General features: G+C 39.8%; 1 protein-coding gene and 1 long non-coding RNA gene across 6 annotated transcripts in view; one reads left to right on the forward strand and one right to left on the reverse strand.

The window, feature by feature from the left end:
- LOC309625496 overlaps positions 1 to 12,139 on the reverse strand; it is a 764,549-nt gene that overhangs the window by 646,494 nt on the left and 105,916 nt on the right. The window lies entirely within an intron of this gene.
- LOC309625501 (transmembrane and coiled-coil domain-containing protein 5A-like) overlaps positions 1 to 12,139 on the forward strand; it is a 38,070-nt gene that overhangs the window by 21,934 nt on the left and 3,997 nt on the right. The window contains 10 exon segments of the mRNA XM_082385115.1: positions 164 to 208; positions 1,160 to 1,309; positions 1,726 to 1,849; positions 2,248 to 2,298; positions 3,024 to 3,095; positions 6,192 to 6,248; positions 6,702 to 6,761; positions 7,190 to 7,254; positions 8,185 to 8,242; positions 10,062 to 10,102. Of these exon segments, the coding sequence (XP_082241241.1) occupies positions 164 to 208; positions 1,160 to 1,309; positions 1,726 to 1,849; positions 2,248 to 2,298; positions 3,024 to 3,095; positions 6,192 to 6,248; positions 6,702 to 6,761; positions 7,190 to 7,254; positions 8,185 to 8,242; positions 10,062 to 10,102 (723 nt within the window).

Below are 12,139 nucleotides of genomic sequence, written 5' to 3' on the forward strand. Positions count from 1 at the left end.
CAGAAAACGAAAAGGCTGAATTTTGTCATGGCCAAAATGTGAAGTTGGAGGGAAGAAACCAGTTAATTTTGTTTCTATATTTGGGGGCTCTTGGCTAGTTACTCTACTTCACAAATGGACCCATTTCCCCAACTCATTAGATACATCTCTGCTGATATTTTAGGGAATCTACAATGGAAGAACACAAGGAAGATCAACTAGATCATGAGTAAGTAATCATGATTTATAGAAAGCCACATCCAAGGACCAAGGTATGAAGCAGGTCTGCTGTTGATGTCTTCCTTCATCTTCTAGTCTCCCTCTCTCTCTCCATCTACTATTTATCCCTCCCCCATTGCACTCCACCTCAAGCCCTTCATGCCCTCCTGAAGTGATAGCTATTATGAAGTCTTCTTTTCCAAAATCATCCCTCATCCTCACTCAAAAGTCTACCTCACTAACTTATTTATGGTTAATCATTTGAAAGGCAAACTAATTAATTGATACAAGAAAAAGAAAAGTTTATTGAGAGCTTCCATGTGCCAGGTACCCTTTCTAGATTACTCTAGTGTTACCCTTATTTTATTCAAATTTACTTCAAAAAGATTTTTGCATTCTTGAAAGTGAATGCCTGGATCATATCTGTGTGCTCAATGAAGTGACTCTCATGATAGATACTCAAGCTTTGTAGCAGGCACTGTAAGAGTTTTGAGATGGGAGGAGGAAGGGAAAGACTGAAGCCCTACCTGCTGGTGGAAATCTCTTGTGGCTCTGCATAAAGCTGGGCTCAATCTTAAGGAATGTGCCAGCTACCTGGATAAAAGTACTCAATAAAAGTGTATTGCATGAGCAGATTTTGTGAACAATTTGTCTGAGAAACCAATGCAGGAGACTAAGGAAGCAAGACTTCTGGAACCAGAGTGGAGGTGCACTAGTATATTGAGCCCTTTGGCTGAGAAAGCCTGAGAAAAACCTCTCTTGCTGACCAAGTTGAGAATTATTGAAACAAATTGTAGAGCATGATTAAGAAATATAATTTCCTAAGAATGAAAAAGGAAAGATGTGCTTCCAGAAACAGCCAGGTTAATGAATTACATGCCTTCTAGATATCCCCTTTAGTCCAAAGATTACTGATCTTAAGATAACTGGCCCTTGTTCAATTTGGGGACTGAGTCTACAGGTCAGAGAAAGTGGAAATCTTAAGACTGGCCCAGTCAAAGAGGAACATTAACAGTTTGAATACGGACCTTGAAAGGGATATGCAGAGAATTGATGAAGCAAATCAGGACCTTCTTCTCAAAATCCACAAGAAAGAAGATGAGATTCAGAGGTGAGTGTTGGGGTTCCATGAGGGAAGTTCTCCATCCAGAGGATGGGGTGGAAGAGAAGAGACAACACTAAATTTTCCTGTTTGTTCTAGAGACCTAAATTTTGTACAGAAAAGTTTCTTCTTCATTCTTTGGCATTTCTCTGTGGCTCAAACCCTGAAATACAGCAAGTTTTAAAGAGATTCCTAAAAAAACTGGGTGATATTTACCTGAGTTGAAAGAACATTGGGGTGTTTGACTTGGGAATCGGAGGAATCTTACTTTTCCTGCCTTGAAAGTGATTCTGAGTCTAAGGATCCAGGAAAGAATGGTTTCCAACTTGAGATTCGTGTTTGTTGTCACTGAGGTACCCCTGAAACTGATATTTGTGTTGTATCAGTTCTGCCAGATCCTCACAGTGTGTGCTTGCGTCATCTAGGCTGGAAAATGAGATCACTCAGACCAGAGACCTGGCAGAGGATGAGGAGTGGGAGAAGGAGAACTGCACCACCATGGAAAGGGAAAGAGCCTTGCAGGAGCTAGAAGAAGAAACAGCCAGACTGGTAAGCAAGAAGCTGGGAAGAGCTATATGATAGGTTTTATTCATCATCCTGTCTCTCATCAACTATCAGATAAGCTAGTCTCTCCTTTTTAAATACAACTAGTAGTCAACTCAAAAGTCATGGCAGGATGTGTCCATGCATGGAAAGGGATGTGTAGAGGGTAGGGTTTCTTTGGTAATACTTAGTATTGGGAAGCCCTGCGTGTGGGCATCTCTATCCCTGGTAAGTTGGTGTGTATGTATTGAGATCAAACCACAGGTTCCTTACCTGACCTTATGCAATAAGGTAGAGTTCCTGCAGGAAATCATCACTGGAGTGAAATGGAGAACAATCAACTAAATAAAGACAGATGATGGTATGCAGATGCACACTTACACTCTGCTTCTTTCTCTCAACAGGAAAGGAAGAACGAGACTCTGGTCCACAGTATAGCAGAACTTGAAAGAAAGGTGGGATGGGGCTCTTGTGTTCCCCAGTGTTCCCACAGCATCCCCAGGCACCAAAGAGGCAAGGGAGCAAAAGTGATCATAGGGGATCCCACATGTCAGAGAGGCCTGTGCTAGGGTGGATACTACTCTCCTGAGGCTGAGCTTCATGACCTAAATAAATGCCATGGGTCTTCCCTGCAAGTATCAGATGGAGGGAGTGAGTGGGTTATTCAGGGTATTCAGTGATCCCATAGGTTCCTTCATTCTATTACAAAAGAAGGTATTCCAGTAGACACTCTGTTAAAGTGACTGGCTGGCAACTTTGTAGTGAGAGTTAATTTTACTTTCAACAGAGACTTAAAAATACTTAATTCCTAGGGATTCCCTCTTCCTTGTCTAGGCATTCCCTCTACCTCAACTCCTGCTCAGAATACAGTGGGCTTCCTATGATACCCTACTTTCTGACCCATACCTGAATAACCCAGCATGGATTAGGGGTTCAGAAAAGTACCCCTGCCTTGAGCAGGCTCTAGCTTTGGTGGCCAAGACTAGTGAGAAGAAGTTAGAGGTAGAATAAAGATGTTTCCAAGAGCACCAAGTATCCACCAAAGGACCACCTCCTGGCAGCTTTTATCAAGACCAAATTAGCAGGCCACACACACACCAGAGAATGTCTTTGTTTTCTTTATTTTTTTTTATTTGATGTATTTTTTATTTGCAATGTATTTTTTTATTTTAAACTGTAGCTTACAAGGAAATCTCAAAAGGCAACTAAGTGTGAACAAGGCAATCTAAAGGGAACCCCAGAAGAGTCAAAGGTAAATGGAAAAGCAATCTTGAATGGGTTTGGACTATATGAACAGGAAACAAGCTTTCAAGTGGAAACAACTGTCAAAGTTGGGATAAATTCTTTGTAGTTTTACCCATGTCAGGCATAAGCCTGGGCCACTGAGTGCTGACATTTCCTCTGCTCTTAGTAAGGAATTTTACTCTGAAGCCATATATTTTGTTCTCTCTTCCACGAGGAAGAGCAGAACACAAATGCATATATAACACTGGAGGCAGTTGAAGTCCCTAATTTAAATCCTGTCCCCAGTACTTAGTGTGGTATATGAAGGGCAATTTAATCAGTCCCTCCCAGCCTCCGTTTGAAAATTGAGTGAAATTGCGTATATAAAGTATTCTTTCCATTTTTTGGAGAGCTAAAACCTGAAGTCACATAATTTTAAAGTGACTATTTAAGAGTCTGGCTAAGGCATATGTATGAATTCATAGAGGCAGAGCTAGGATCTATAAATCTACTGCATGCTAGGCAACTTACACATCCTGTCATGGAATCCAATCAAGAAAAGAAATCATTAAATTGGTCATTCAAGTACCTAGTGAGTTCTGCATGCTAAGTGCATCAGACAGTGCTTAGCATTTCTCTAATTGTGTTCCAGAGCTAAGAACCTGGACACAACCACAACACATCCGATAAAAGATGCAAGAAGAATTAGAGACTTACTTTTTTTATTTAGAGAACAGGTAAAATTCTAACTTGATACTTTCTGTAGAATTACATCTTTATCCTTGCCTTATCTAATTTTTATTTAGCTTATTAAGCCCACACTTAAGCCCAGACTGTGTATATGAAGCCTATGAAGATATGGACACACTGAAAATAGAAATATAAAATGAAAGAATAGAGAATCACTCCCCTATCTTCTCTTGGTCAAATTAGTGTTGATGGCCACAAAAAAAAAAAAAAAAAAAAAGAAGAAGAAGAAGAAGTTGTTTAAAGCCACCAAGTAAGCTTGCTTAGTCACGCACATACAGGAAAGTTACCTGGAAAGAAAGAAATCTGGATCCTGTGTGTACATCAGGAAGAAAGTGAAGTTAAGACTAGAAAGGATTATGAAGCCCCATGACTATCCTTACCATATAACTGCAGCAGTCAGAGATTGATTTTCTTCCTTCTCCTGCCCAAAACAAGTTTTCCTGACAGTAAGGCCACCAGAATCTAGTGGGGACACTTTAATGCTGGCTATATTAGATGAGCTGAGCTGACAGACTATAAATAGAGAGTTCCAGGTGTTGTCAGAATAATGGCCATTATTTTCCTAGCAGCAACCAGCCCAGCCCTAAAGAGTTCTAGAGTATTATTAACCCTCTGAATCACTCCCTTTTGCCCACCTGTTTTGTAGAATTCTTAGGTGATATCTCTAATTCTATGAAATATACAGCATCTCCTTTGCTTCTATTCCTCTTGCATGCTGGTGATTAGTTCAGTAGTTTAATGGGATGCCTGCTTCAACTCCTTGTGACTCAGGCCACTGTCTTGAAAATACAGCCTTTAGCACATTTTTCTTTCTGGCCCTGGATGTAACTGACTGGAGGGGAAAGGAACTGTTAGAGGCGTCCAGATGTAAAATAATGATCCCTAGATGAAAGTGGGAACAACAGAGCTGAAAGCGAAGGAAGGGAAAATACAGTTATATCTGCTCTTCCTACAGAATATAACCCAAATGCATCCATTCTTCCCTATCTACTACTACTAATAGTACTACCCTCTTGCAAGCCACCATAACCCTCACCTGGATGCTGAAGTAGCCTCCTAATAAGTCTTCCTGCTTCAACTCTTACTCCTAAACAATCTCACTTCCCACATATTGAAAAGTCTCTTCTTTAAAAACACAGGTCAGATTGTGTCTTTACCACTTGAAGCTCTCTCCTGGCTTTTCACTACAATTAGAATAAAGAACCAAATTTTGGGGACTTCCCTGGTAGTGCACTGGTTAAGAATCGCCTGCCAATGCAGGGGACACGGTATCGAGCCCTGGTCCGGGAAGATCCCACATGCCACGGAGCAGCTAAGCCCATGCGCCGCAATTACCGAGCCTGTGCTCTAGAGCCTGCAAGCCACAGCTACTGAAGCCCACGTGCCTAGAGCCCGTGCTCCACAGCAAGAGAAGCCACTGCAATGAGAAGCCCGTGCACCACAACAAAGAATAGACCCCGCTCGCCACAACTAGAGAAAGCCCACGCGCAGCAACAAAAACCCAACGCGGCCATAAATAAATAAATAAATGAACCAAATTTTTTTAGAAGTTATAATGCCCCACATATGTAATCTCATCAGTGGCTACCTTTCCCCACCTTACCAGTATCCCCTGTGCTTCAGCCACATAACTTCTTCATACATACCAAAGTTCACAGTCTTGGCCCTTGTTGTAACCTCTGCATGGGACATATTTCCTCCAGATCTCCATTTGACTAATATTTATCTTTCAGATTTCAGCTCAAGTATCATCAGAGAGGCCTTCGCCGACCACCTATATTAGCTCTTATGCCATCACTCACTCTCACTCTCAGCACATTACTCTGCTTTTATTTCCTTCACAGCACTTACCATTATCATGTTGACTCATTTGTTATGTCCCCCTACTAGAATGTCAGCTCTGTGAGGCAGAAAGCCTATCAATTCTGTTCACCATTGTATCCTCAGTACTCCCCCTGCCCTTTCCCTGTCACTCCAGTATAGTGGCCAATATAGAATAGGCTTTCATCAAATATTCAAGGAAGGAAGAGAGGAAAGAAGAAATACAGGGAGAAAGAAAGGAGTGAGCCATGAATATATAAAAGCAAAAGTGACACTGAATTTTTCAAGGTTGATGTTTTTCTAAGAGAAATAGCTGAGGAAGCTAAGAATTGAAGTTTAAGTGCAAAGGAAGCACTGATGAATACTCAAGTGGTCAAGAGTGCAGGCTCACCAGGCAGCTGCAAAGGACAGTTTGACTGCCCTCCATCAAAAAGATATCTGAAATGGTGCCCAATGCACTTCAACCACCTGTGAGATAACCTTTGCTATAGCATTTCAGAATGGAATCCTGTTTTGGCCTTGGTGAGTTACCAGCCTCCTTCCCTGTCTATAGGTTAAGTTACAACAGCTGGAAGCCTCCTGTGCAGACCAAGAGAAGGAGCTGGCCAAGGTAACCACAGTAACTTCAATGTTACTCCTCCCAAAGGAAGGGATACTCGATTCTTGGTCAGACGATCTGATGCATTCCTCAAATGATTGAGTTATAATAAGGTTCTAGATCCCAAACCATTATGGGATCAGGAGGGTATGAAGGAAAGGAAGATGACTATAGTCTCCTAAGTTACCTTCTATTTAATATTTTTTATAGAATACATTTCATAATCTATATCTTCCACAAATTAGTATCTATTCTTCTCCCAACTGTGCCCAAATAATCCCCATGGGACTATAAAACACAGCTTGTTTACCCTCAAAAACATTAGTTTATATGTACAAAAAAAAATATTTAGAACAATTAGAAAACCACATTTAGGGTCTGGTACACAGGAGGAAACAAGTGTACTATTGTTCTTATAGCAATTCACTGAGAAAATTTAAGACTAATAAATTTTAGTCTCCCCAGGTAATAGAAGACTATGCACTTGTGGCCCAGCTCTGTGAAGATCAGGCCCTCTGCATAAAGGTACAGCCTCTCAGTAAAGGGACAGCAAAGGGTTTGTTCAGGTACAGGGTGAAATGGAACCAGGTTTTTCAGAGCATACTGTCTGGAACAATTTTAACTCTTCAAAGTGTCATTCCAGAGGGATTTTAGGGTCTCTGACACTCCACCACCAATATCATTCTGTTACTTCCCTGGTCTCCCAGCCTCTGTGCCCTTAACTTAATAATGAACACTTTTCCTGTTTATAATCCCAATTACCCCCAGGGACCTGTCCAATGGTGAAATATAGTGAGAGATCAGTAGTGGTGGGGTGGAGGCTAGGAAGGAGAAAAAGTGGCAGTGGGAATACCAAACATTTATGTTACAGTGTAATAATGCATGTTTATTATGATTAGGAAAAGCACAGGGCTTTAATTAGTAACCATGCTTTCTTTTATTTCTCTTTGAAGAAGTACCAGGAAACTTTGAAGAAAATAGAAGAAGAACTAGAGACTCGGTTCCTCGAGAGAGAAGTGTAAGCTTTGGCAAACAAAGGAACATCCTGGTTTTAGTGGTAACTCCATCTCAGCCTGGGTCAGAGCAAACATCTCTCTAATTCCAGTCTGGAATTGTGAGGCCCTCAACACCACATATCTTTCCCCTCTGTAGTGATCAGGTCGACTCCCACTGAACCACACCAACTTTAAAACGCAGGTCCTTCTCCCATCCTTCAAAGACTGTAGAAATACATCTCCCTTCATAGCTTTATCATGTTACCAATTATTTGCATTTATATTAAGGGTAGGAACATGTGCTTTAAAAAGGGTTAGTGGTCAGGCACCTTGATTAGTAGAACATTCATATTAAACATAAATAAACGCTTCCTTCCCCCAAAAAATACCCCTTGAGTTTGTCAAAAGAGTTTAAATGATGAGAAACTAAACCAAAAACCTCACTTCCATTTCTTGACCCTCTTTAGAAGTTAAATCTTAATTCAGTCAAGAAGTATCTCTATATAGTAAATATTTTGGAATCTTGGGGTGAAGAGAAAGAGACCCAAACTGCATAAAGCCTCTAAATAGGCAGGTACACACCGTGGCCTTGTGTCCAAGACACCAGGACTTGGAGGTCCTTGCCCCTAAAGGATACCTTCAAGTCTCCCAAAATCCTTCCTGAGTACTAGGTATGGCTTGACTGCTAAGCTAAGTTTCTAGAACAAGGCTATTCAACAGATATTTCTATACTATCTATTAAGTATCCACTTAGCCACTTACTGAGTACTTGAAGAACAGGTAGTATGACTGAGGAACTTATTTTTTATTTTAATTAATTTAAATTTAATAGCTACATGTAGCAACTGGCTACAATAGAATTAGAATATAAAACTGTTTTTAAACAACCATCATATAGTATGAATCTTTGAGTGCACTTTATCCAATCCCTATCTTGGTTCTTTTCCCCCCAGGTCAAAAGTCATAAGCATGAACTCAGCATGCAAAGAGCGTAATGGCCAAAATAACAAGGTAAGCACCTACTCCATCTTCAGCTTCTTCAGTGTCATTGCCTTTCAAAGGAGTTTCCAAAATCACTATAAGCCACCAAACATCTAGCAATCTTCCCATGTGAATTTTCCAAGAACAGTACCAGATATAATTCCAAAGCATTTCAACCCTAAAGAAACAAAGAGGATGCTAAGGAACAACTGTCTTCCCTCTTACAGCTGTGCAAGTGATGTGTTCTCAAAGAAACCAGCCCAAGACCAAAGAGAGTTTAGAATAGAAGCGAGAAGGAACATTAACTGAGGGTGCACTCTGTGGAGAGAAGGCCAATACATGACACATACACCACTCCTCTATCTCCCGTAATCACAGCACTCTTTCCTGATGATCCCAGCATGCTCCAGAATCTTTTACTGCACAGAACACCAAGGGCATCTATCACCATCTAATCAGAGTTGGCCTATGAGTTAAAACATAGGAAGCAGTTGCTTCTTTATGATACAGCTTCAGCGTCTATTCATCTTTAACACCATGTGTCACCAGCACATATGCAAAGGTCTGAAGGAAACAGATGTGGATGTAGAGCACCAGGCCTCTTGGCCTGCTTGGTGTCTTGTGGAAGCAAGTACATAGATAAAGTTTATTGGACTTTAATTGTAATTTATATTTCCTTTAGAGCCAAGGTTGACATTCAGCAGAAATTTTATGTTGTTGAGATATATGGTCTTTATAATCTCAGAAAAGAGAAGTCATCTCTTCCTTAAAAGCAAATATCAACATTTGACTATTACCCTTGAGGTCCTCCAGATGTCTGAATATATGTTAGACCATGTCCACAGTGACTATAGTTCCCACTGTCCTGAACAGGTTATTCTGGTCCCAAGCTTATGTATTCCACTCAGCAAGCAAAACTCCTGAAATTAACTGAAGTCCACCTCTCTAGAACCAAGCTTGGCATGCTACCTGATGTGTCCCACCATCTATTCCCGGTGCCTTATTAAAGTATTCCTTCTGACCACCTATCAGAGAAACAACAGGACTGTCTTCATCAAGATTATCAGAGTCCATGTGATGGTTCAATGACCTATGATGTTTGAGCAATCTCTTTAGAGAGGCTGCCTGAGCAGCTGACCAGCTAGCATGCCACTTAATCTCACTCAAGCTATAGAATCAAATTTGTAACCCAGAAAGCTGCTTTCTAATTCCAATTCTGCAAGCCTCATTTCCACAGTTTTAAAGTGTGATCATAATCCCTCTTCCTTTTTATCTCACAAGGAAGTTAAAAGGAAAATGAAGTAACTGAGAAAATATTTTGGAAGAGGGATGTTACAGAAATCCAGGATATATTCTCATCTTTACACTTTTATAGCTTTCAAAATTTATCTCTTGGAATATGTTTGTGTGGTTTTTATAGCCTGTAAACTTCTCTAAGGGTCACTGGCTAAGTAGAAGGTAAGGGTATAGTTGAGAGAGCCCAGAATGTGAACTGAGAGGACGTGGGTTCCAGGCCTGGTCCTGCCACTTACAAGCTGTATGACCCTACCCTTCTAAGTCTTCATTTATTCCTATCAATATATAAAAAGGTAATACAGTTTTATATATATATATATATATATACACACACACACACACACATACATATATATACACACACACATATATATACACACACACATATGTATGTACATATATTTGGCTTTGAAAATTTCATCTGCTTATGTATATGAAAAAATTTGTAAAATTTTACTTAAAATAACATTTAATTAATGGCTCAGTACTACTTGGCAGTGATAACAGCCTCCAGAAATTGTTTATTTATCACTGTCCTTTCTTCTTCTCCCAGGATAACTCTCTCCAAAAGAAGAAAACAGGGTTCTGTAAAACGTAAGTAAATCCCTTTGAGTAAACTTCCCAGAAAACTGGGAGTTCTACTTAGCCATACTAGCAGATAGCAAAGTCTAGACAAGGAGAACATTGTATACACACACACACGCACACACACAGTCAAGTCAACAAATTTGTTTTATCAATGACTACATTTCTCAGTTCACTGTTATGACTTCCTTGTCCAAAGGCGATGACTAATCTCAGCTTTCCAGTATTAGAAGCCAGTGGCCTAGCAGTAATCAGAAACAGGAATCCTATCACCTAGAAGAGATGTGACAAGTCTCATACTTACCCCCTTTTCCCTTCAACACTTTCAACTAGTTTGATGTGTATGGTTTCCCAGTAACATCAGTTGATTAGAAATGGGGACTCCAACAAAAAAATAAAAAATTTAAAAATTAAAATTAAAAACAGAAAAACAAAAGAAATTTTAAAAAATAAAAAGAATAAACAAGGAGGGTTATAAAAAAGAAAGAAGGAACTTCTGCAATATACGATAACACTGAGGCACCTTGAGGACATTATGCTAAGTGAAATAAGCTAGTCACAGAAAGACAAATACTGCATGATTCCACTTATATGAGGTATCTAAAACAGTCAAGTTCATGAATCAAAGTGTGGAATGATGGCTGCCAGGGGGGTGGGGGGAGGGGGACATGGGAAGTTACTAATCCATCGGCATAAAGCTTTGGTTAAACAAGATGATTAAGTTCTAGAGATCTGCTGTATAACATTGCACCTGTAGTCAACGATAATGTGTTGCACACTTAAAAATTTGTTAGGAAGGTAAATCTCATGTTAAGTGTCCTCACCACAGTAAAATAAATTTTTTTAAAAACTTAAAAAAAAAAAAAAAAGAAATGGGGAGGTCCTTCTGTGGTTCGTAAGCATGAAGATTGGGTTTTTACACTATTGTGTGAGATGTGCCTCCCTCAAACTTTATCACAATGTCAGCACATTACCCCCTAATGTGAAAAATAAAAATAGGGAGAGAATTTCTAAATGCAAGTATACCACTGCCTTACAGCAGATAAAAGAGAGAGAAAATGATTGTGAAAAGGAGACAGCACCTAACAGTATTCAGCACATAATAATTGCTCAAAAATCTTGTTAAACCAAATAAGAACTCAAGATTCAAACAAATGAGTGGATATTAGTCCTTAGGGAATCATTGTGATAGCAAAGTAAAATTGGTATTGAAGCCCCTGCATTTTTAAGAAAAGGTCAAATTATGTTCAGTATAGTATGTTTAAGAAGGCATAGAGAAACATATATTTAAAGTGGTATGAAATGTGATTTAGAAAAAGTCCAATCAAAATGGTTAACATAAAATTATTGGTGCTTAAAGGTCAGCTCCAACTGTCTGGAAAATTTGCTTAAGAGGGATACTCCTTCATACCAGATAAGTGAAGAATTATATATTTCAGTATCCTTAAATACATTCCCAGAACAACTAGCAGAATTTTCCCTAGAACTCCTAGGCCACCTTCGCCTATAATTCAACACCAGTGCCCAGCATGGAATTGCCCATGTTCCTGTGATAAGAACGATCTGCCATAGAGTTAGTAGCCTAAAGAAACATAAGCCCAGCAAGTCTAGCTTATCACATCAAACTACAAATGTCTTTCCTCTTGCTCTGATCCAGCATCCTTGGAGCACTGGTATACTGTGCGCTGATAAGAAATTAGAAAGCTAGGTTATTCCTAAGATTGTCCCTGGGCATGTCATCCCAGACCCTTCTCATGAATACTGTATCCAGCTTCAAGGAGAGTGGTGGGAAGAGGCTTTTAAAAGGCTTTTGATTCTAATTTTGAGCAAGATCCTGTATTAGAATGGATCCTGGCTCTTGTCACCAAGATTAACTCTACAGGAAAACTTAAGAAAACTGGAGGGGAAGGGGCTGTTTTTGACTGGTGAGTGGAGGTGGGCCATGAATTTGTCCTGAGGCAGAATGCAGCCCAGCACGACCAGATAAGGGTAATATAGCAAAGGAAACAGTAGAGGTTTGCTCATGGAAATCATATTAAAACCACA

This window comes from Balaenoptera borealis (genome assembly GCF_965194805.1).
Source record: "Balaenoptera borealis genome assembly, chromosome: 3".
NCBI classification, from domain to species: domain Eukaryota; kingdom Metazoa; phylum Chordata; class Mammalia; order Artiodactyla; family Balaenopteridae; genus Balaenoptera; species Balaenoptera borealis.